At 42.5% G+C, this 21,949-nt stretch overlaps 2 protein-coding genes across 3 annotated transcripts; both read left to right on the top strand.

Annotated features, from left to right (window-relative positions):
• The first annotated feature begins 100 nt into the window (after positions 1–100).
• Positions 101–8,676, top strand: slc39a9 (solute carrier family 39 member 9). Its single transcript, XM_030081726.1, has 7 exons — positions 101–638; positions 883–991; positions 1,823–2,026; positions 2,558–2,626; positions 3,717–3,802; positions 3,935–4,069; positions 5,414–8,676. Exons 1-7 carry the CDS (start codon positions 543–545, stop codon positions 5,645–5,647), a joined length of 933 nt encoding a protein of 310 aa, XP_029937586.1. The 5' UTR covers positions 101–542; the 3' UTR covers positions 5,648–8,676.
• A 1,559-nt stretch (positions 8,677–10,235) lies between these two features.
• plekhd1 (pleckstrin homology domain containing, family D (with coiled-coil domains) member 1) lies at positions 10,236–21,901 on the top strand. Of its 2 annotated transcripts, none has more exons than XM_030044925.1 (14): positions 10,236–10,297; positions 10,506–10,675; positions 12,914–13,007; positions 13,186–13,275; positions 13,659–13,735; positions 14,033–14,124; positions 14,239–14,291; positions 15,075–15,169; positions 15,262–15,355; positions 15,474–15,682; positions 18,179–18,311; positions 19,994–20,138; positions 21,213–21,356; positions 21,712–21,901. In XM_030044925.1, the coding sequence occupies exons 2-14, from the start codon at positions 10,521–10,523 to the stop codon at positions 21,867–21,869; spliced, it is 1,539 nt and encodes a 512-aa protein (XP_029900785.1). In that variant the 5' UTR covers positions 10,236–10,297; positions 10,506–10,520; the 3' UTR covers positions 21,870–21,901. The 2 variants fall into 2 exon arrangements, with proteins under 2 accessions (XP_029900785.1, XP_029900786.1); XM_030044926.1 differs by having other exon boundaries at positions 10,273–10,354.
• The last annotated feature ends 48 nt before the right edge of the window (positions 21,902–21,949 follow it).

Below are 21,949 nucleotides of genomic sequence, written 5' to 3'. Positions count from 1 at the left end.
TCATTATTATCACCACCACACTTCAGTGATTCCTCCCAGCTGAGCTGAGCGGAGCCGAGCTGATCTACGTGGCACGGTTTGCGTGACGGGCGCAGGGATACGATGCGTGACCCGGAAGTAGTGTCGTCGGCACCAAACAAGCAGTGATGTGTTAGCAAACTCTGGCATTTCCAGCGTTGTTTCGGACAGATGCGGCGGCTGCGGAGCCACTGTATTACACCAAGAAACGATGCGGGGAATCGGTGATGTTCCCGTGAAGGTTAACGCACCGCTCCTCCTCGGCTGTGATTTGTAAGAGCGCGACAACGACCAAAGCTAGTTAGCTTAGCTCGGCTAGCCAGGCCGGAGGCTGAATCTTCCCCGTTGAGGAACGTGGATGCTAGCTTAACCAGCTGAGTTGGTACCGGGTTGCATAACAAACACTGCTAACTGTCGTGGCATGTAGTTTTTTAGCGACGTGCATCACGAGCAGCACAACAAGTCCGCGTTCAAACTTTTAGCTTGATTTCATGGTTTAGCTCAGCGACAAGAAAACTGCAATTATGGACGATTTCAGCTCCATCAGCCTGCTGTCCCTCTCGATGTTGGTGGGATGTTACGTCGCTGGGACGATACCTTTGGCAGTCAACTTTTCAGAGGTGAGTAGCTTTCAACAAGCAGAGACTCGTGCAGATTCGGGCTAGGCTAAGTGGAGCTGGACAAATGCAGCTCTTGCCCTTTTTCTCCAGAGAGGTAAAAGTTCACATTTAATCAGTGAGGCTTATCTTCCCGTGTCATAAACTGTGATGTTGTCCGATAATCAACACTTGGTGTGCAGATGACATTAGAAACAAAGCCGGTGTTGTGCTGAAGGCTTTGTTGCGCCTCTCTTCTGCCCGCCAGGAGAGACTGAAGCTGGTCACGGTGCTGGGAGCCGGGCTCCTGTGTGGGACAGCACTGGCTGTAATCATTCCTGAAGGAGTCCATGCACTGTATGAAGAAATCCTGGAGGGTAAGAGCGCATCAAAGCTTTGTCCAGGTTTATTTCCCCAGGGGACTCCATCCCCCACCCCTCTGCCCCTCTCCCTGTGATCCACATGGTGTGTTTGTGTGTCTTGGATGGATCCACACAGAGACTGGAAATAGACATGGTAAAAGAAAAAAAAAAAAAAAAAATTCACACACTCCTGCGCCAAATGAATCAGCCCCAGAGCTGAAATTTGTTCAAGTAGGACTTCCTGCTCCATTTAATAAATATGAACTGGGAGCGAGTACACCTGTCTTCGGAAATAACACTCCATTCCTTTTCAACATCAGCGCATCAGTGAACAGTGTTTAGTGTCAGTCCCGTTAGTTAATCAGCCACAGATAATATATGGAAATTTGTCGATTTCAGCACACCACTGATTTTATAGTTGATGAATGGATTTTATCTTGCGTGACTCCTGTTTTTAATGTTCTCTCCGGTGAGATTTGAACTCATCCTGGGGGGTTCTGGATGGTTCAGGTTGGGAACCATGGCAGTAGAGTATGTCAGCAGGCGTTTTGGTGCAGACAGGGTATGTTTTAACAGTATTCTGGTCAAATAGGACAAAGTACACCACTACAAAACCTGCTGCGGCTGTCCATATCTCTTACGTAACAGACTGTCAAGCGCAAATATTTGGTCCCGTATTATTCATACACTCGTACAAGAAGGCTGACGTAATTATTCTTGCGCTGTTTGCTCAGGTGGGTTGGTGATGAGTGATTGATTCACTTCGCTGTTGATGTGCCCGGGGTTTTTTGATTTGTAACAGCGTATCTGCTTCCCTCTGTCGTCTCCTTGCCTGTGTGTCTACAGCTGGACACCACAGCCACGGGCAGGCGGGGGTGGTGGAGGTGTCGGAGACGAAGGGCGAGGCGGACACGGCCCTGAGCGGCAGCGGGGAACACGGCCACAGCCACGAGCAGCTACACGCCTACATCGGAGTGTCCCTGGTCCTGGGTTTCGTCTTCATGCTGCTTGTGGACCAGATAGGCAGCTCCCATGTGCACAGCAGCGACGGTCAGTGTTGCATGAAAACAGTGCAAAGATGAACTCACAGGACCCTTTGGAGTGCCATGTAGAAACCTCACATGCATGTTAGAGCAAACAGGGTCATAAAGTCTCCCATAATCTCCCCTCCAAGAAATTGTAGGGTTTCCTTAAGGTGTTCCGGTTTCCTCTCACACTCCAAAGATGCACAGGTGAAGTGTTTCCCTTCCTTGTGACCAGTTTGTGCTGGGATGGGCTCCAGCCCCTGTGTGACCCTGATTAGTAATAAGTGACTATAGATTGTGTGTTTATGGATTGATAGACTCATGGCACCCCCAGAAGACTGAGCTGTAAATTGTGTTTGACCAGCAAGCAACCTCCACTAACCCTTCTCTCAAAAAAAGATTCTTTATTGGAACAACTAATGCTTTGCAGACTGATCGAAAAAATCACATTAGTACTGTTCTGTTATAATCACCTAACTCTTGATGTTTTCTGTTACATGCTAAAAGTTTGTTTACTTTGAGAATGTGTCTGAATCGTGGTTGTTGTCTTGTTTAGATCCAGAGTCTGCTAGGATTGCCTCCTCGAAAATCACCACCACTTTGGGTCTTGTGGTCCATGCTGCAGGTGGGTTTGACACTCAGTGATTCACTCATTACCGTCCCATGATCCCATCGTCAGCTGAATTCATGATGGTTAGAGGAAACTAGGCTAGGTAAGATTTTTATACAAAAATACAGCCGTCTGATTCGCCTCAGCCACAGTTTGGGGCTGCGGTGAAGGAGTCCTCCTCCCCGCTAAGTTAGATCTGACAGATTTGCCTGACTTGCCCAAATGAAATTCAGAATGCCCACTCCTCCACCCACATGAAGTTATGAATAGCAACATTTCAGAGTACAATTAAAGACTGTTTATCTGATCATGCCTTCTGAGTACTGAAGCTCAAATTTTTCTTACACTTACCTCTCGCTGCCAGCATTCAAAGTTTTCTTCTGGAGCTTCAACACCAATCATCAAATGCTCATAAATTTTGACTGTAGCTCATTAGTCTGATAGTTAACTATCAGTTGGAGGAGGTACAGAAAAAATAGGCAGTGAATTAGGGATAAACAAGCTACTTCAGTGTGGCTAATGGACAAAATAGGCTTTCTATCTGATAACTCTTGTATTACCATGAATTTTTTCACATTTTTTTTTCCAATAAATTGTAATAGAAGTCATTCATGTCATACTTGGTAGACACTGAGCGTTATATATTACATTGTTTTCCCTTCTGGTAATTATATGAAACTTAGCAGTCCACCACAATGGATTTCACAGGACATCCTCTGAATTATTGGGAAAAATGTATTAATCTGTAAGTGGCCAACTTCTGTAAATCTGTAATAATGTAATTATAAAGAATTTGAGTGCAATCAGATTTTCATTAATCTTTAAAATTATTTGTTCTCCAACCGACACCTTTTATTCTTTGCCACTGTGATGATGCAGTTTCACCTCATTGATCAGAACTGAGCCCAAAATCTCCCACATGTGTTAAATAAAAACATGAAACAAGCCTTTTGGGGCTTTTTCTTTTCTGTTTTTAAGTAGCAGCAGTCTCTTTTTTTTTTTTTTGTTGGTATTAGAATCACAGCTGATTTCCTCATTGGATTAATAAGATAATATTACAGGTGGCCTCTTGAGTAAATTCCTTTATTTTCTGGTTTGTCTGAAGCTGATGGAGTGGCGCTCGGAGCGGCTGCCTCCACGTCCCAGACCAGCGTCCAGCTCATCGTCTTTGTGGCCATCATGCTGCATAAGGTAATGCTCACTCATGGTCTTGTTCATTAATCTTTCAGTAGCGTCTGCTTTTTTTTAATACTGTAATCATGTGTATATAAGTTAAATGATGTATATAGGTAGTGTTGACTGTAATGCCGTGTGGTCTGCCAGGCGCCAGCAGCATTTGGTCTGGTGTCTTTCCTGATGCATGCTGGGTTGGAGAGAAACCGTATCCGCAAACACCTCCTGGTCTTTGCCCTGGCAGCACCTGTCCTCGCCATGCTTACCTTTTTAGGCCTCAGCCAGGTAAGTGACTATAAATAGAAGGCTTTTTTTTTTATTTGTGTGCCATGTATGAAATCATGTTTTTTTTTGTTTTTTTTTTGGTGAAAAGTTTGTTTATATGCAAATTTTACGTGAGGTAGGAAGTGTTTAATTTGTCCAGCCGTCCTCCCTCAGAATTTCTCAAATTCAAGTTTGTACAAATTTGGATGCAGCTTGAGGAAGAGTGCCAAGGTGGAAATTCATTGCAGCATAGTACCTGCCTTACCAAACCGATTTTTGTGCCCATTTGTTGCTTTAAAGTGCTTCTGAGTAATTTTCTTGCCTGCCGTAAGGGTTCAGGTCTGGATGTTTGATTTTGTTTTCCATTAACTACAGGCCTGTAAACTCCTTTTGAGACTTGAACACTGAAGAGCTCTAAATCAGCTTGAACTAGTGATATCAATTTATTTAAAAAAAAAAAAAATGCATTAAAAGGGTTGTCCACCTGTTTAGCTGTCACAGGCTTTGTTGAAGCAGATGGCAAACACAGGCGGTCTGAAATTTAAAAACCACCTGTTCTGATGTTCACCTGTGTTGAATTGTCTTGCCTGCTGCATGTTTAGCATCACTGTGTTTCCTGTTTTTCACGTTTTCTGGTCTGAAACATCATTGAAAAGCCAGTTTTAGGCTGAAAGACGGTATTGAGGTATGCATGCACAGGGTCACAGAAAAGTTTTAAAATGTGACATTAGATGTCGTCTTTTATTTTGACTATTGCACACCACACTCACACAGTGGTGTCAAACAGCTTTCTGCCTCAGATTTTGTTTTTTTTTTGTTTTTTGTTTTTGTTAGTGTGACTTCTCTAAGCAAAGAATAGCTATCATACACACATGCCAAAAAAGGTTTTCAGCAGGTTCTTGAGTTACAGCCAAGCATGAGTCAAAGGGAACAAAATGCCACACATTGCCTCTATCGCATGTAAAGATTAATTTACAAAAATGTAGACATTTCGAGAGCTGCCTTCATCAGGAAATAAAATTTTTTTAGAAAGGAAGCCGACTGGTGATGATCTCTATTCTCAAATGAATTATGAATTAGGATTTTTAGATGACTGTTAAAATTTATAATGCAATTTAATTATTGTAAGTAGATCTTTGAGAGCAGTCTTTTTTTCCCTTTGACATCTAAAAGCAAGAGTGATGTTCTCACATTGTTTGTTGCAGAAACTATGTATTTATTTTTAATTTATCTCTCCTTTTACCTGGGAGTCTTTTGAAATACAGCATCATTTACAAGAGAGACCTGGTATAACTGTAATAATTTTAACTTTTAAAATATATCCCACCTGCTCTTTGTAACCATGTGTGATGTCTCCCTCCTCAGAGCAGCAAGGAGGCTCTGTCAGACGTCAACGCCACCGGTGTGGCCATGCTGTTCTCGGCCGGGACCTTCCTGTACGTGGCCACCGTCCACGTCCTGCCTGAGGTCGGGGGCACCGGGCACAGCCACGCCGCCGCAGGAGGAAACGGAGGGAAGGGACTGACCAAGGTGGAGGTGGGCGCTCTGGTGCTGGGCTGCCTCATCCCTCTGGTTCTGTCTGTCGGTCATCACCATTAGGCTCGGAGCGGCCGACCGGAGGCTCGCAGGGAGCACGCAGCCGAGCGGAGACCTCAACCATCCCGGATCTAAATGTCTTACTAGTCGCTGTCTGCTGCCGGACCGCTCAGACCAAGCTTGCCGTTGTCGTGGGTGACATCTTGTGCCTCCGAGCTGAACTTAACACAGAAAACGAACAGGGATGACGAGGAAGTCATAAATCAGTCACTTTAGCAACAACCAACATGCGCACAGGCGTGTTTCGTGCTGCTGACTCTGCTGATGAGACTGTATACAGCTATGTACATCCATGTTTTTCACCAGAGATGTTGATCTTTTATTCCTCCCCCCTCTCTCTCTCTGTCTCTCTCTCTCTCTCTCTCTACAAAACCCGCGGTTGCACCCTTTAGTTGGGTGGCATCCGACTTCAGTGTTGCATTTCCGTGCCCGTGAACTGCGCAGATTCACAGAACCAACCTTTTCGTTTATGTTTTACTAGACGGCAGTTGCATAGTGAGATTTAAAATATCTTGACCGAACTTGTCTAGAGGATAAACTAAATGTTTTTTTTTGTTTGTGTTTTTTTTTTAATGATTGTACAGAGTGGATATCTGTCACCGATAATCCAGATGGATTAGGCTGGCCTAACTGAATACTGAAGTGCCATAGTAGCAAGTTGAAACAAGCCAAGAGAGACATCGCTGTAAGGACATTATTCATACTATCAGTAATGGATGATCCTTATTTATTTTCTTACCAACGAAGGTCTTTGTTCCCTGCTACAGTCAAACTGCAGGAAGCCACAGGAGAAGTTGTCACCAGCCAAATGCTCACACAGTCTTTGCCGCGGCCAGCGAGGTCCTGCTGGTAAAATCTCAAAAGCGGTTGTTAGGTTTCTGGTTTTACGAGCCTGTGTGGGCTGTAGACAAAACAAGATGTTCCCTGGCCTGATGGGATTCCTGTGATGGATGCTGATAGTGTTGTTTTTTTTGTTTTTTTCCCCCTGTGACAACATCCTGACTTCCACGGTGCAGTCAGCTCAAGCTCAAGCCCCTCATCAGGACGGCACTCTACCAGCCTCACGATATCTCAGCATCAACTCTCTCCTTTCTTTGACATGTTCAACTTTCTGTTCTGTTTTTTCCTTGACACGTAAATTACTTTAGAGATTGCAGAAAAAAACTGTATAGAATCATCTAAATGATTGTATAGAGAGATATTAAGGTAATTTTGAGGTAGAGCGCTGATTTGAATAGGCACGTCGAGTCGTTTCAAAAGGGCATTACATGGATGAACTGAACATTTCGGGACCACCGGCTCAGGAGTACAACAGCGACAGGTGTTATAAAGCGTTTGGCCAGGAGAATTTTGTTGAACAGGTATTTTCTTGTTTTGCCCTCAAAAGCTTGTTTTACTTCTCATTAATTACCTGAGCAATAATCACGTGATTGTTATATGAATTTTAGGGGGCAAAGTCACTTTGAGAATCAAGGCGAGATGCTCTTGAACGCAGCCCTGCCCCGGCACTGTCCCAGCCGCTGTCCCAGGACCATTTAACAGAACTACATGGAACCTGTTGATCCTTTAATATGTAGGCTAAGTAGGCTGCTCTCTCTTCATCAGGGCAAGTAGGTGGATGTTGTGGGTGTTAATGTAACTGTGCCTGCTCCGCGCAGAGCTCATGTATGTATATGTATGTAAGTATGTATGTATACTGTACAGAATAACTCTTTCTTTCACAATCTCCCTGTGTGGGACGGAATAGCTTACTCACAAATACAGTTTTTTTTTTCCTGTTTTTGTTTAGTTTTTTTTTTTTGGGACAGGGATTAATTGTTCTTTGCAGTACTGTCTGAGAGGAGGAGGAGTCATTTTATGTAAAAAAAAAAAAAAAAAAAAAATTAACTTAAAGGTTTTACATGTGACTTGTCTTTTAATTCCAGAGCTTTTATGACACTTTTTTTTTTTTTTTTTTTAGCTTAAATACAAACAGTGAGATAGTAGGAGGGGGCGTGCATGCAGACCACAAGCTGCATGATCATTTTATTTTATGATTAATTTTTTTTTTTTTTTTAATTTACCGGGACCTGTTGAGAACAACTACCTGCATTTCAAAAAGGGAAAAATCCCCCACAGGAGTGATGCTCTGTCAGTGCACACGTTCCAGGAAAGCCCCAGTACACGTCGTTTTATCTCTGTGGTTTTTTGAGATTGTTGTGTCAAAATCCCCGCTGAAATCTGGCACCTGAAGGTTGCCCCGGCTGATCAGTGCACAGGCCTCCAGACCTTTTCAGTATTGCTGGGGTTCCCCGCTCTCTCCCACTGTGCCACTCTGCATGAAGTGGAGGACGACGCTCTGAACAAGGGAACTGGTTAAAAAAAAATTTATCGCATATTTACACATGGATCCCAAACGATTAAGAAAAGCCATGTGGGTAGATTTGTATGTTTTTGACAGAGAGCAAAGCTACATTTTAAGGTGTCTCATGACTCGGTTCGCTTCTCTTCACTTTTGTTTTCTATTTTACTACAGCTCAGGATAAGAAAAATGTTCCTCATGATGTTTTTGCATATGAATATACTGTAGTTAAGTTTTTTTTTTTTTTATCGTTTTGAAAACTCGGCCACAACACTCACAATTTTGGACTCAAACGCTCCAAACTCAACTGGAAGGATTTCAAATAGTCCTTAGTGAGAGGAGCCAATCAGGAACAAGCCCACTTACGATTACATGTATAAAAATAAAGGAAAATAATGTTTTTATTCCCATCACAGTACCCCCTTCTTTATGCGGTCACATTTCCGCAGGTGGAGTTTGACATGACGCTCTCCTCCATGCAAACGGAGAACGAGAGCACAGCACACTTTGAACGAGAGGGATTTCACGTCGGGGTTTAACCTTTCGTGCTAGTTTTTGGGGAGGTCACGTGTTTCTTGTCATTCCATAAAGAGTCTGCCTTATTTCCATATTTTGATTGTGAAAAGCAGTTGTAAAGCAATGTGTTTTATGACAATTGAATTAAAGTTTTTTAACTGGTGCAATCTGGAAATATTGCGGGTACTCTGGTATGTTTTTTATTTTTTTTAATTTTCATAATAAGTCTTATCTACAACAGCATATATTGATTGTTTTCCTTCCTGCTGCAAAAAATTTAGTTTCTTTAGATTGTCACTCACATGATTTTATTTCAGTATGCCATACACCTATCTGTGGAAATTTTTTTAAATTTATTTACCTGGTGAAAGACAACATCACCAGTAAAGCCACCCTTGCTTTGCTCAAGGGCAGCTTGGTGTATGGCTGAACCTGATGTATGATCTTGGATTTTTGATATCGTAATATGATATGGCATAAGCGTTGTGTTTTCCTAACAGACTTCGTTATGGTAAAAGGATGCAGTTTTCTGAACATACTAGAGCTGTTCACCTCAAACTGCTCGTTAATCATATCCACATTACTAATTACTGTTTCTCAAAAATCCCATTGTGGAAATATTTTGTGAAAGCACTGATAGTCGTCTCGGCAATATTGTCACAATATCAATATTCGGTCAAAAAAGTGTCAAAAATAATGACAAATGCTCATAGGAAGGCAGCAGCGCCCAAAGTGTTCTGATGTTTTTTAAATGTGTCCTGTACGGCGACCTTAAGTGCCAAGAAAGGCGCCTTTAAATAAAATTTATTATTATTATTATTAAAGTGATCAAAATATGAATTTAATAATAGAGAAAAGTAAGGAAATCTCAGAGCAATCAGTGGAGGTGAAACCAGCAAATGTAGTGCCATTGACTATCAGGATTATAATCAGTGGATTTTCTGTCAATCAACTAATCAATTGACAGATCACGCCGCCTCAGTGGGAGGACCACCCCCAGAAATTTTAAGCAAAAGTTTCTAAATACTAGATTTGTTGTGGGTATGTAATTTTGAATCAGATACTTCAATTGTTCCAGAGGCCCTTTTACCCTGGAAATGTCATGTAAACTCACTCTCTCTCTCTTTCTCTCTCTCTCTCTCTCTCTCTCTCCCTATTCCCCCCACCCCCACCCCCCACACACACACCTCTCCCCCTCTCTTTATGTATGTATTTATATATATATGTACAAAGAAAAGAGCTTGCAGGCTTATCCATTTCCCAGTTGGGGCTGGCAAAGCAGATCTGTCAATATCTTTATAATCTGCTGTCCATCCACGCAGGCTGACACATGTTCTATAAATTAATCTGACATACGTGATGTTTGTTGCATGTCAGCCGCTCTGCAGCTCACTTCCCCTCCTCGTGAGCAGAGGACGGTGTGGCCACGCCTCTGCCACAGACACAGACGCTCTCCTGTTTCACTGCTGGGCTGATGGGAGGGAGCGATGGAAAACAGTGGCGGCCCTACCTGCCAAGAGCCGGCGCCGCCGCCGCCGCTGCTGCTGGGAGTCCAGTAATCTCAATAACAGCTTTTACTGGCTGAGAGTATGACAGCAACGTATTGACCTCACCCCAGATTTAGCAACTCACTCCTAAAGCTTCTCTCTTTTTCCTGTCCCTCCCTCCAGCATCCCCTCTCTCCCTCCCCCTCCACTCTCTCACTCTCACTCTCTCTCTCATCCTTGTTTTCATCTCTGCACAGTCTGCCTCCAGCTGATGGACGCATTGGCAGCTGCATCTTTCCACCCTGCTGAGTTATTGAAATTTGTTTGCTACTTTTCCTGCATTGTGCTGTGGCTGTCTGTGCAGCTGTGCATCTCTCTCTCTCTCTCTCTCTCTCTCTCTCTCTCTCTCTCTCTCTCTCTCTCTCTCTCTCTGTGTCGATTGTTAATTGTTATTGATTAACTGTATTTGGGTCTATTTTTATTCCATTGATAGTTTTTTTTTTGCTCCACCTCCCAGGGGAAGCCAGATAGGATGTTCTCGTCTTCGTCCAGAAACTCTCTGCTCTCCCCCTGGTCGTCCATGGAGCAGGCCGACTCGGAGGTGCTGGACATCAGCACCAAGGTGCAGCTGCACGGGGTGCTGTGGAAGAGGCCCTTCGGACGGCCCTCGGCCAAGTGGTCCCGCAGGTGAGGGTTTGGGTGCGCCTCTTCTCTCTGCTCTGCTCTGCATTAATGATTTTCATGTTATGATTCATCTTGAACGATTACGTGATCTTTTGCATGGGCTCAAAAAAACCCCTTAACACTACTGCTGATGAAATCCTTTTATAACCCGTTAGATGTGCAGAAAGCAAAGCTGCTTTTCCTAATTTCTGAAAAGTTGATATTTTGAAGATACAAGTTTTTGCCGGGCAGAGATAATAATGTGCAAATCCTTGTGAGAGTTTCTTTTAAACCATCTAGAGTCCCAGAGGGGTGGGGTTTACTTCACAGGGGGAGTTTGGACAACGACTTTGAAAGTATTTGAAAATTAATTTAGTGCAGTGAAGTTGACATATTTAACATTATCTGAATTTGGCTGGTGATTGTGCTTGTGCCTGATTTTGTATCGGAGTGTGAAAATGAAACGTGTTACTCTGCTGCACTAAAAGGAGAAAAACTCATTGAACTGGGGAAAAAAACACCAGCTCTTACAAAATGTCTGATAGCACTGAATTAAAATAAACAAATTATGGTAATTTGTAAATCACAGTAGGTAGCTACATTGTGATTAACCAAATAACCAGTCCAGATAAATTTCTACAGATTCGCTCTTCTGTATTTCCCAGAGATGCTGAATGATGAACTTAATTTTTTTTTTTGTAACCTAAAATATATAAATAGGATTTTGTGGCAGAACTATTCACTCACACTGGATTAAGGATTGCTTTATATAACAAAGATCACAACAGGATATGTATTAGGATATGAAAATGTCTGTACTGAGTATACACTTGGATGCTAAAATGCTTGGACCGGTACCTGCTGGTAATGCTCTTAGTTTATATAACACTTAAAACGACAATGCACAGTGCATCCAGAATTTCCATTTGCCGAGCTCTTGCACCCTTTCACATTTGCTGGTATCATTAAAGGCCAAAAGATTAAGTTTGAACTTTATTTAGGGTAACAAATGCCTGTTTTATTCACGATTCTGTGCCAAACTAGAATGGAGGTGGTAAGAGGTCACGGTTAAGTCTGATGAATTAGTGTGATTTTTTTTTTTTTTTTTTTTTGAGTTGCTGCCAGCTTTAGAAGAGGGTAGCTGAAAGAGATCTGCCAACCAGTGTGATGAAATGTTTCCTAAATTAACATCTAGCTGGGGGTGACTGAGCCGAAAATGTGGCCAGTCATAATGTGGCGGCACGTAACCCCTCAGCATCACTAATTAATTCCTACCGACGTCCCGTGTGACTGCAAGTTAACTGGGGTTTTAATCACCTTGTCTTTTATCTTTGCACTGCTTTTGCTGAGTTTTAAGGTTCTTTTCATTGCAAAGTTCACTTAAAATAAACAAAAATATATTAAAAAGTGACAGTTGAACACCCCAGGCATCCTTTGGGCCAATCAGAAGTTGTTTTTTTTTTTAAACCTTTAATAACAGGGTCTCCATCAGCCCGATCCGTGTAACTTGTAAGCAAGGTTGGATTTTTCAGTTTTAATCTCACAAGTCAGATTTCATTCTCAGTTACCGGGAATCTGCCAGACTTACAGTGAAGACCTTTCATATTCAGAATTTTTTTTTTTTTTTTATGTTTTTTAAGTACCAGAGGAGTGTCAAAATGCCTGTCAAAGTTTTCTCGAAGTCAGAGCAGTAGAATCACAGTTGAATTAAAAAAAATGTAGAATCCCAGTTGAGTTAAAGTGCCAGTTTACCTTTACTTATGACACAAATCAGTGTAATTTTTCACTAGGTAGAGTTTCAAAAACAGTGGAAAACAGTGCCAGGATTCATATCATGCTTGGCTTGCAGACAGTATGTACAAGTTAACCCAAAAAAAAAAAAAAAAAAAAAAAAAAATGACACTAGTGCTTACAATAAAAACAACTAGAGCACAGATTATGCAGAGGACATTTAAATGAAGGATAAGCTGCACATCTGAATTTGTGTCTAGACTTGAAAAATGTGGACTGATTTCTAGTTCTCGTGCAACAAGCAGCAACTAATCATGTGCTGCTCCTTGCATGACATTTGTTATGTGGAATCATGAAGACAGCATGTTCAAATATTGTGTATAACAACAGACAAATGTGCACTTCATGAACATTCAGCAATAAGTCATCCCACAGGTCATCAGATCTGCACTCACATCAGTGCCAAGCCTTGCTTCCCTTCAGCTGCACCGGACTGATTCACCTCTGCTTTCATTGTCTTCCTCGCTACAGGTTCTTCATCATCAAAGACAGCTTCTTGCTCTACTATGCAGAGAGCGAGAAGAGAAGCTTCGAGACCAACAGGTACTTCAACATCCACCCCAAGGTGAGCTCCCCCATCCTCCCTGAGCCCATTTAAGGAAGAGTTGTGCTTGTTTGTTTGACATGAAGTCTCAGAGGACTGAATGTGGAGTGTCTTTCATCTTGCTTTTAATAAGGTCAGCCGCTCAAGTCATCATGCAAAAATCTGAAATTATACTGAGAGCTTCCTGTGTTTTTCTTAGGGTGTTATTCCCCTGGGAGGGTGCATTGTGGCAGCCGGTGAGGATGTGGGAATGCCCTTTGCCATCGTGATCAACCTGGAAGATTTCACCGTAAGAACATGATCCTGTCACACATCCTCTGAAAAATTTTCCCTGTCGCTTCATCATGTCGGTTTATTAAAATTTTTATTGCACCAGGTAGAGATTAAAAGTCTTTGAGCAGAGATTCCAACAGACACACAACATGCACAAGCAAAAATGTGCGTAGTGCATAAAAGCCAAAATTCACTACGTCCGCGTTCAAAAGGCGAATTTGCAAACTTTTTCAGAGTCAAGTGCAGTGAATTATCCTCACTCTGGGACACAGGCTTACTGCAAAAAGCCCTTTTATCACAGCAATCCAAAAGAGGCAAATCCACAGTCCATTTTCAGCCCTGACCTAAAATGAACTGTGAGGAAATGCTGAGGTATAATGTTCTGTGTTCGTCCCCCAGGGCACTGTAGTGCTGGCTGCTGAGTCCGAGGAGGAGCACACCCAGTGGATGGAGATGCTTCAGGAGTCAGGGAAAGTGTCAGTACAGCTTTGAGTTTCTAATTATGAAAAGACGAGACCTTATCTACTGATATTTTGCCCGATAGCATGCAAAAACATGGCATATATCCATTATGAATATTAGTGGGTATCACTGGATGACAATTTGATGAGAGATAAAATGGGATGACTGCTGCTGTTTGAGCTCAAATTACACTCTGTCAGCTTTATTTATTTATTTATTTATTTATTTTTAAAATGATGGGAGATTTATGAGGTCGCAATTTTCTAAATAACAAATCGCACACTGGTCGTCTTACTGTCTCCGACCGACAGCACATGGAAGAACGCCCAGCTGGGAGAGGCCATGATACAGAGTCTGGAGGCTCAGGGGCTGCAGCTGGCCAAGGAGAAGCAGGAGTATCTCGGTAAAAGAAGGAAAAAGTCCCACCATCACTTTGGGAGGACAAGAGATGGATGAATTACCGTTTCATGATTTAATACCGCAAGGCGTGATATGTGATATGGATTTCTATCTCCAGATAAACTGATGGAGGAGACGGAGGAGCTGAGCCACCAGAGAGAGCAGAAAGAGGTGAGGGTTTTGCCTCCAGTCACACCCGGAGGTCTGTGTCTTTTGACTGAAAGAGTTAAGAGCAGTGGTGTAGTCTTACCGTGGGAGGCATTTCTCTGAATGTGTGTGGTTTTGCAGCAAACATCTCTTGAACCTTTGCAGTGCCAAGGAGTCCGGCTGTGCTCTCTGATTGGATTGGCCTCATATGGGTTTTTGAACCCTAAGACCAAACCCAACAGCAATATTTATTTGCACTGAAACTGCCAGTAGCAAATATTTTGAGCCAGTATTTCATGTTCTTAAATTTGATCCTTATCATGCAAAAAAAAAAAAAGACAAGCATTCGGTGATTCCCCCAGATTTTTCTTTTGTTGGGCGGAAATGGCTCCAAGCTCTCAGCTGCAACTCAGACGGATGAGAATCTTATCAGCTGAGCAGCTCTTTGAAGCCAGATGATCCACCCACCTGTTGAGTGGGAGGCAAAACGCCGGGATACATTCCTGTCTTTCAATGAATTAATTTACCAGAACCATGATAAGTTATTGAATAAACAAGTAAATTATGGAAAGAAAATAAAACTTGCCTGCAGGGTTGTTGCTGTTTTTAGGTAGCTGTGGTCCTGAGGAACCTCCATAATACCAGAGGTGGAGAACATGACAGGCTGATATATCATATTTAATAAAAGGCCAATATCTGGCCAATATATCACCACACAGATTAATGACTCTACTTTCTGTATCTTAGAATGGCCGTAAACAGTTTAAACTCGGTGATATCTACATTGTGTGTGTGTGTGTTGCGCAGGAACTGGAGCGCCTGAATCAGGTCCTTGAGGAGGAGAAGCTGAAGTTTGAGGAGGTGGTGGTGGAGCTCAAGGCCGAGCAGGAGCAGATCAAACTGTAAGAGGAAACACTAGCATCCGTAATCTGGACTGAAAGTGAGTTTGCAGCCTGTAAATGCACCGTTTTATGTCGTCTGTGTTTCACGGCAGAGACTTGGACGGCACATCTCAGTCCTTGAAAAGCGTGGAGACAGAAAAAGAGGAGCTGAGCAGCTTAACGACACTGCTGCAGAAGTCCATTGAGGTAAGAATAAAATACATTTCTAAAGGTATATATAGAAACGAGCAACTAAAAAGTGCCTTGATGATCGTATACCTGATGATGAGGATTCACCTTTTTCTCCTCTTTTTTCCCCCTCCAGGAGCTCTCTCAGGAGAAACAGCGAACCCTGGAGCTGCTGGGGGTCAAGAAGCAGGAGGTTAAGAGCGAGGTGGCCGCGAACGCAAAGTCAGCCGGCGTGAAGCCTGAGGACGCCGCGGAGCCCGGAGACGTGAACCTGCTGCAGGACCTGCGCCACATCGAGGAGCAGATGAAGATCCTGCTGAAGGAGAGGGAGCAGGCGGAGGAGAAGTGAGTGAGATCTGCATCGCTCCTGTCACACAATGCAGACTGAGAGACTGAGATGCATTTTAGAAAACAGGCCAGGATTTACCCATCTGGTGCAAAAATAGTGAAGGAATTTGTCCAGAGGCAAAGTAGAAAGACAATAGGACCTCACTTACAGAGGGATAAAGCAAGACATACGATGGGCAAGAGACTTTACAAGATAGTGGGGAAAAATTCACTGATTATAATATGACAACCAATATAGTAAATTTTGGAGCTGAAATTAAAATAAACCTTTTCTTTTGTGGATTGTGCACCAATTTTGCACCGATATGATGATGCAAAGGTATTCAGAGGATCTTAAACAAATAACTTTATTGAAGAAAAATTCAACATTATTATACATTGTCAACCAATTCTAGGGATGAACAGTGAAAATAAGAGCACAAAATAAAAAAGATATGAACACAAAATAAAGAATAAATAAATCGCTAAATAAACTACCAGTCGATTGCTGACAGAAATTTAAAAAATATATAAGTGATGCCGATATGATACAGATATATCTGTGATTGACCAATACTGGCTGCTCCCATGTGAAAACCTTGTATCTCCAGTTTTGGTGATTTCCATTTCTCCTCCTCAGTTGAAGGGTTGGATTACCAACAATACAGATCAAAGTCAGCTTTATTATCTGCAATAATAAATGTGGTGCGTTTAAAAATATGTTAAAACACAATGCTAAGAAAACATGGAAGTTACACAGTGATGCGTAAATAAAATATTAAAGTTACATATAGGAATTTTTAAAAAGAGCATACAGTTATTCTAAAATAGCAGTAAACATCCTGTGTGTGCTTCTAGCTGCCGAGCTTAAGTGCTGCAGGGATGAAAGACCTGCTAACCTCAACTCCACCCCACGATCGATCATATTTTAATGCATGGATGTATAAGTACACACACACACACACACACACACATACACACACACAAACACACACACACACAAACACACACACACACATATGCAAATATATACATAGCTCTAGTTAGTCATCATCACCCATGAACCTCCATCTGAATATCTCTTCAAGACATGAGAGCTCCATCCTGGTTCTTGCTCTCCTCCTCAGAGACTAAGGGGTGATGCCTTCAGGGTAAACTGGGATAACTGGGACTGCACTCTGGTGTTCAAAGGGTCAAACATTGTGTTTTTGCCAGGGCTTCCTCTCAGCTAATGGCAGAGTGAGTGGGACTCCTAGTGGAAATGTTTATTGATCCCTAAACAACCAGCCCATCGATCAGCACCAGTAAATGGGATATTACGGACAGAGGCTATCGACAGCGCGGCACTAATGCTGTGTGACGCGGCGCGCCGTGCGAGACGTGCTCCTCACCCAATACACGTCAAAGCTGGCAGAGGCCATTTTCCCATGATGCTTCCTGTTGTATGACAGCAGTGTTTGACCCCTCATGGTGCATTTTCCATGAGCTTCTCAATTTGATCAAACCCTATTGTAATAATCAGACATTCATGCCATTCAACTGCATATTGGTAATATAAAGTACCATAAAATGAATAATTGAATTATATTCCCAATTACATATAATTTATTATTTTTTTATATGAGATCGGACAAAGTATGTTGTTACGGATCCTAGAACTACAAAATAATACAATAATACAAAATGTAAAAACATGCTTTATTGTGGTAAAGAGTATTTCCAGTACAGTTAGTTACAATAAGTTAGTAAAATGGTAAAATACACACAACACATAAATCCTGCAACACAGATTTGTCAGACACAGCTATTCAAAAGCATACGACATTGTTAATAAAAATGTTTGAGATCTCAGTTTGTGGGAGTTTTTAAATGCAGTTTGGTATTTTAATAGAGCCATATCAAGAGGAAATAATTATATTATTGAGTTATTATGATATGTTATGGGGGTCTTTTGAAAGATGCAACTTATAAATGTGACGGCGGATAAAAGGGCATTAGCCTCTTTGAGAAAAAGGCCTGTTGGTTGGTAAATCAACCTTGTTATGACATTGCAGGTCTGCATGTGTGTGTGCAAGAGGGAGAAAGAGAGAATGGGTGTGTGTTTATTTGTGTTCTGCATAACTCAATGATTACAGCCTGGCACCAATATTTCAGCGGTAGAAGTCTGATCGCCACTGGGGCTTCTCATGAAAATCTATGAACTCATGGAAGCGAAAGGCACTTCTGATAAAAGCTTTCACCAAGCACAATGCCATCATCAGTGTTTCCACCATGCAACTAAAAAAAAAAAACAAAAAAAAAAAAAACACAGCCTTATTAAGCAGACTGTATTTTGGAGTTTACTCTGTAGGGTCTGAAAGGTTAGTGAAACTTTCTCAACCGATAAAGATCTGTGCAATTTTCCAACCGAAGTAGAAGATTACAAAGGTTTCCACATGAGAACAACAATATGCAGCATGCTTATGTTTGCATGTGTGTTTTTGAGCATGCCCTCTCCACCTGTTTGCTCCTCAGGCTCCGGGTGAACGAGCAGCGGGCCGTCGTCCTTCTGGAGGAGAGGGAGTTTTACTCGTCTCAGGCCCGGACGCTGCAGCAGTCGCTCAAGCAGCTCAGTGCTGACAAGCATCAGACTGAGGCCGAGCTCAAGGTAACCCGGCATGACGCTGGAGTCACACACCGACCGCACACCCGACAAACGCTGAAAAGCTGTTTTTACAGGCTCATATTGCTCAGTTCTCACAGCTGCTTTTCAGTATTCTGTGGCTCACTGTTCTGCAAATAAACTGAGTTTGTTGGAAAGGGCATTTACTGGCTGAATATGAAGTCCTGACAGGCAGAACAGTCGCAGTATTTATTGGTACTTTGCATGACAGCAGCAGTTTCTGTCATTCAAATGAGGCTCCACTGCTGAGTGGAGGGTTTTGGTTCAAAATCAGCAAACATTCCTGATTCATCCAATGAATTGAGTCCAAAATTGCCTGTAAAAAAATAAAATAAAAAAGACAAAAAAGACAAATTTTAACAGTGTCATCATCCAATTCTATTTTAAATTTTATCATATATGTGTATAAATGGACAAAAAATCTCATTTTTGTAATTCCGCTGCTGTGAGATCTAATGTGTAACTGCAGTGTGATGGCTGCTGTGTGTTTCCTATGCTCATGCTGTGATTTGAATGGACTGGAGGCATTTTGTCTCTCTGAAAGTTAATGCCTGAACTTTTGATACAGTGGCCGACAGTATGCAGCAGCTGAAGTTAATGTGTTTTGCGACCCTGAGAGAGCATTACATAGGCCTGATTGTGGAATGGAAAGAAAGCCAAACTAAAAGCGACCTACAAGTGAAACACAAACATTTTTGACTTAATCTCTCACACAGATGCTGTATTTAATGGCAGCAATATAGCCATTATTTTTTGTGTTTCACTTTATGAAAAACAATTTGCATCACGCTGATTTAATACAACCACAGGATTTGATATAATGATCCTTTGTGCTAAAAAGAGGGGTGAGCGAGTTGGACATTAGCACACAGAGAGACTGGGTGAGAGTGGGATGTTATGAAGTTATAGATTATATTGAATCAGGCTCATTACGCCCTCACACACCTCAGCGGTAATTTCTCCTTCTCCTCTTTTGCACGCTGTGTGAATATCTGAGTCTCTTTTGCACGAGGAAGTGGATATCATATTACACTTACTGGAACAAAAAAATATCCCCCCTGCTTCCCCTCCCAGATTCTCAAATGATATCTCTTTACCTTGGCTCAGTCATGACTCAAACTGGATTATTTGCCTTTGCCTCAACAAGTACTGTTGAAGTGCCCTTGAGCAAGTTACCTATCCCTCAACCGACTGGTTATACGGGACTGGTTAAGTGTGTAACCTGACCTCAACCTGCCTCACAACTGTTACCCGGACTGGTGCTGTAAATAACAATGTGCCTTGACTGAACCTGATATTTTGTGCTCATGTTACGTATTTTTACATCTGAATAATATCATGCACAGGAATTTCCACGTACGTAGTTTTTTCTAAAGGATTTTCTTGTTGCAGGTTGGAGTCTGAAACAGCATTTAGACCATCATAGGACACTCAAACCCTGTAGTAATTTTGTAGGTTTAGCTTCTTAGGCAGTTTGAGGAAGGTTTCTTCGTAGGTTTAAGAGACTGTCCACCCCTCACCCTTTGAGTAAAATCATACCTTCATGTTCACCTTTATCTCATTGCCACTGAAAGCCCGATATCGGCTTGAGAAAGCAGGTGTATCGGTGTAAAATGAATCAACTTGCCCCGTCAAATGAAGGTTTGCACATGTGGTGTATCTCCCAGGCAGAGATGGAGTCTCGGTTGGAGCTGGAGCAGAGGCTGAAGCTGGCAGAGGAGGCCCTGCAGGACCTGGAGAAGGGCCTGGACACACTGGAGCGCACCAAGGAGAGGGACGAGAAGATGAAGGGGGACGTCAGTCAGCTGAGGAGTGAGTGCTCATACTGATGTGTGAGGGGTTAGCCACAATATGTGTCATTCTTCTCTGAATAGGTAGGACCCGGAGCCAAGCTGCACACAGGAATCTGGACGAGTAGACGCCCCAAAGCCTGAGGAGAGAATCTTATATCTGATAGTGTCTCGCTGATCCAGCCTGAGAGTTTATTTGCAGATCTGGTCATGGTGAACGTGAGCAAATTTTGATTTAGCTGAGTTGTAAGTCTCACAGATGACAGAACTGGAGAACTTGTTGCATGAGTTGAGATATAATTGAAGCAAAAGCTACTGTCATGCTCTATATACCAGTGGATTATACAGCCTTTATGCTCTGCCAGCCAGGGTATTGTATGGAGTTTGGTGTGACATATGAGCGCTACTTACCAGTCAAATATGTGCTCACAGTCAAATGCAAATGTCTTTCAACATACATGTACACTAATCTGCAAACAAATGTCATTTAAAAGACATGCAGGCAGGTGCCAAAACACTGAGCCACAGCCCTGTGCACGCCACAAACACAAACACATCTCAGATCCTCACCGCACAACCCATCTGCCAGCTGTTCATTCATGTATGACTGCCCTCTGCTGGACTGACACTGTATTGCATGTTGAAATCACCAAAGTGTGGTCTCTGGTTTAACAAGTTGCTCATCAGAGGTAATAATAATAATAATAGTACAGCAATAATCAGTCAGGATCATGAAATGTGTGCATGTGTGGGTGTGCTTTGCATGGGTTTAACAGCCGCCAGTGCCTCTTAATGCGGGGTCCTTGAGGGGTTCAAGTAGACCCCTGGCAAAATGGGAGATAGTTTAATAGTTTAATAGTCTTTTAATCAGTTCACTAAATCAAATGCTTACAGATGACTTCGGTTGAATTTAAATTAAGTAAGTTAGCGAAAACAAAACAAAACAAAAAAACTATCCCGTGTCAGGATCTTATCCAGTGGGGGTCTGTGGCCAAACATGTGTCTATGAAAATGTTTGTGAACCACTGCAGTTCCATCACACCCTGTGTACTGGCATACAATGTGTGTGTGTTTGTGTGTGTGTGTTTGCAACCAGAATTCTTCGAGGAGTGCATCTGTGCAGCAGAGATCGAGGCGAAGCTGCCATCTATAATGAAGAACGCTGTGTATCTCCACAAAGCCACGGCGCGCCGAATCAAGAGCTGCCGAATCCAGAGGAGAGCCTCCAGGCGCCACTGGTGTACGTCTGCACATCACACACACACACACACACACTGATGAAGACAACACACAGAGGCTGGCAGCATCCATTTTTTATAGTAGAATCAATCCATCGTCCTTATTTTTGCAGCCCAACTTTCGGTTCAAGTTTCATCATTTTACACAGAAAATAATGGATGGTTCAGGGAGTTGCTTGCATAATAACACTAGTTTGAAAGTGAAAAATGCAAATGAAGTTTATGTTATTATTATTAGTGGTGGAAGAAGGAGATACTAATATACTGTATATTGTCATGTTTGTCAGTGGGAATATCACTGTTATGTTCTCGGTCCTCATTAAACGCTGTTTTCCAAATTTCGATGCTTCTCTGCAGTGAAACACTCCAAGTCGTTTGTTGTGTCTCAAGGCGACGACACCAACATGGAGCAGCTGAGGGAGACGGCCCTGCGACTGAGCGCTGACAGTGACTTCAGAGAGCGTGTGTACAAGATCATCGGCCACCAGGACGCCACACACACATCAGAGGACTGAGAGGTGGGGCGGGGAGAGGGGAGGGAGGGGAAAACAGAGACGGAGAAAAGGCAGGGCTTCGTAAAGGGAGCAGGAACGGC

This window comes from Myripristis murdjan, chromosome 22 (genome assembly GCF_902150065.1).
Source record: "Myripristis murdjan chromosome 22, fMyrMur1.1, whole genome shotgun sequence".
NCBI lineage: Eukaryota > Metazoa > Chordata > Actinopteri > Holocentriformes > Holocentridae > Myripristis > Myripristis murdjan.
The sequence above is the reverse complement of the archived record's forward strand: the minus strand, read 5'-3'. Positions and strand labels throughout refer to the sequence as shown.

What these genes read in the sequence shown, in the direction of transcription:
- slc39a9 (XM_030081726.1), top strand. Translation starts at nt 543, where the DNA reads ATGGACGATTTCAGCTCCATCAGCCTGCTGTCCCTCTCGATGTTGGTG. An exon ending in TGGCCATCATGCTGCATAAG is followed by an intron (nt 3,803 to 3,934) that starts GTAATGCTCACT and finishes GTGGTCTGCCAG; the next exon opens with GCGCCAGCAGCATTTGGTCT. An exon ending in CCTTTTTAGGCCTCAGCCAG is followed by an intron (nt 4,070 to 5,413) that starts GTAAGTGACTAT and finishes CTCCCTCCTCAG; the next exon opens with AGCAGCAAGGAGGCTCTGTC.
- plekhd1 (XM_030044925.1), top strand. Translation starts at nt 10,521, where the DNA reads ATGTTCTCGTCTTCGTCCAGAAACTCTCTGCTCTCCCCCTGGTCGTCC. An exon ending in ACTTCAACATCCACCCCAAG is followed by an intron (nt 13,008 to 13,185) that starts GTGAGCTCCCCC and finishes TGTTTTTCTTAG; the next exon opens with GGTGTTATTCCCCTGGGAGG. An exon ending in AGGGAGCAGGCGGAGGAGAA is followed by an intron (nt 15,683 to 18,178) that starts GTGAGTGAGATC and finishes TTTGCTCCTCAG; the next exon opens with GCTCCGGGTGAACGAGCAGC.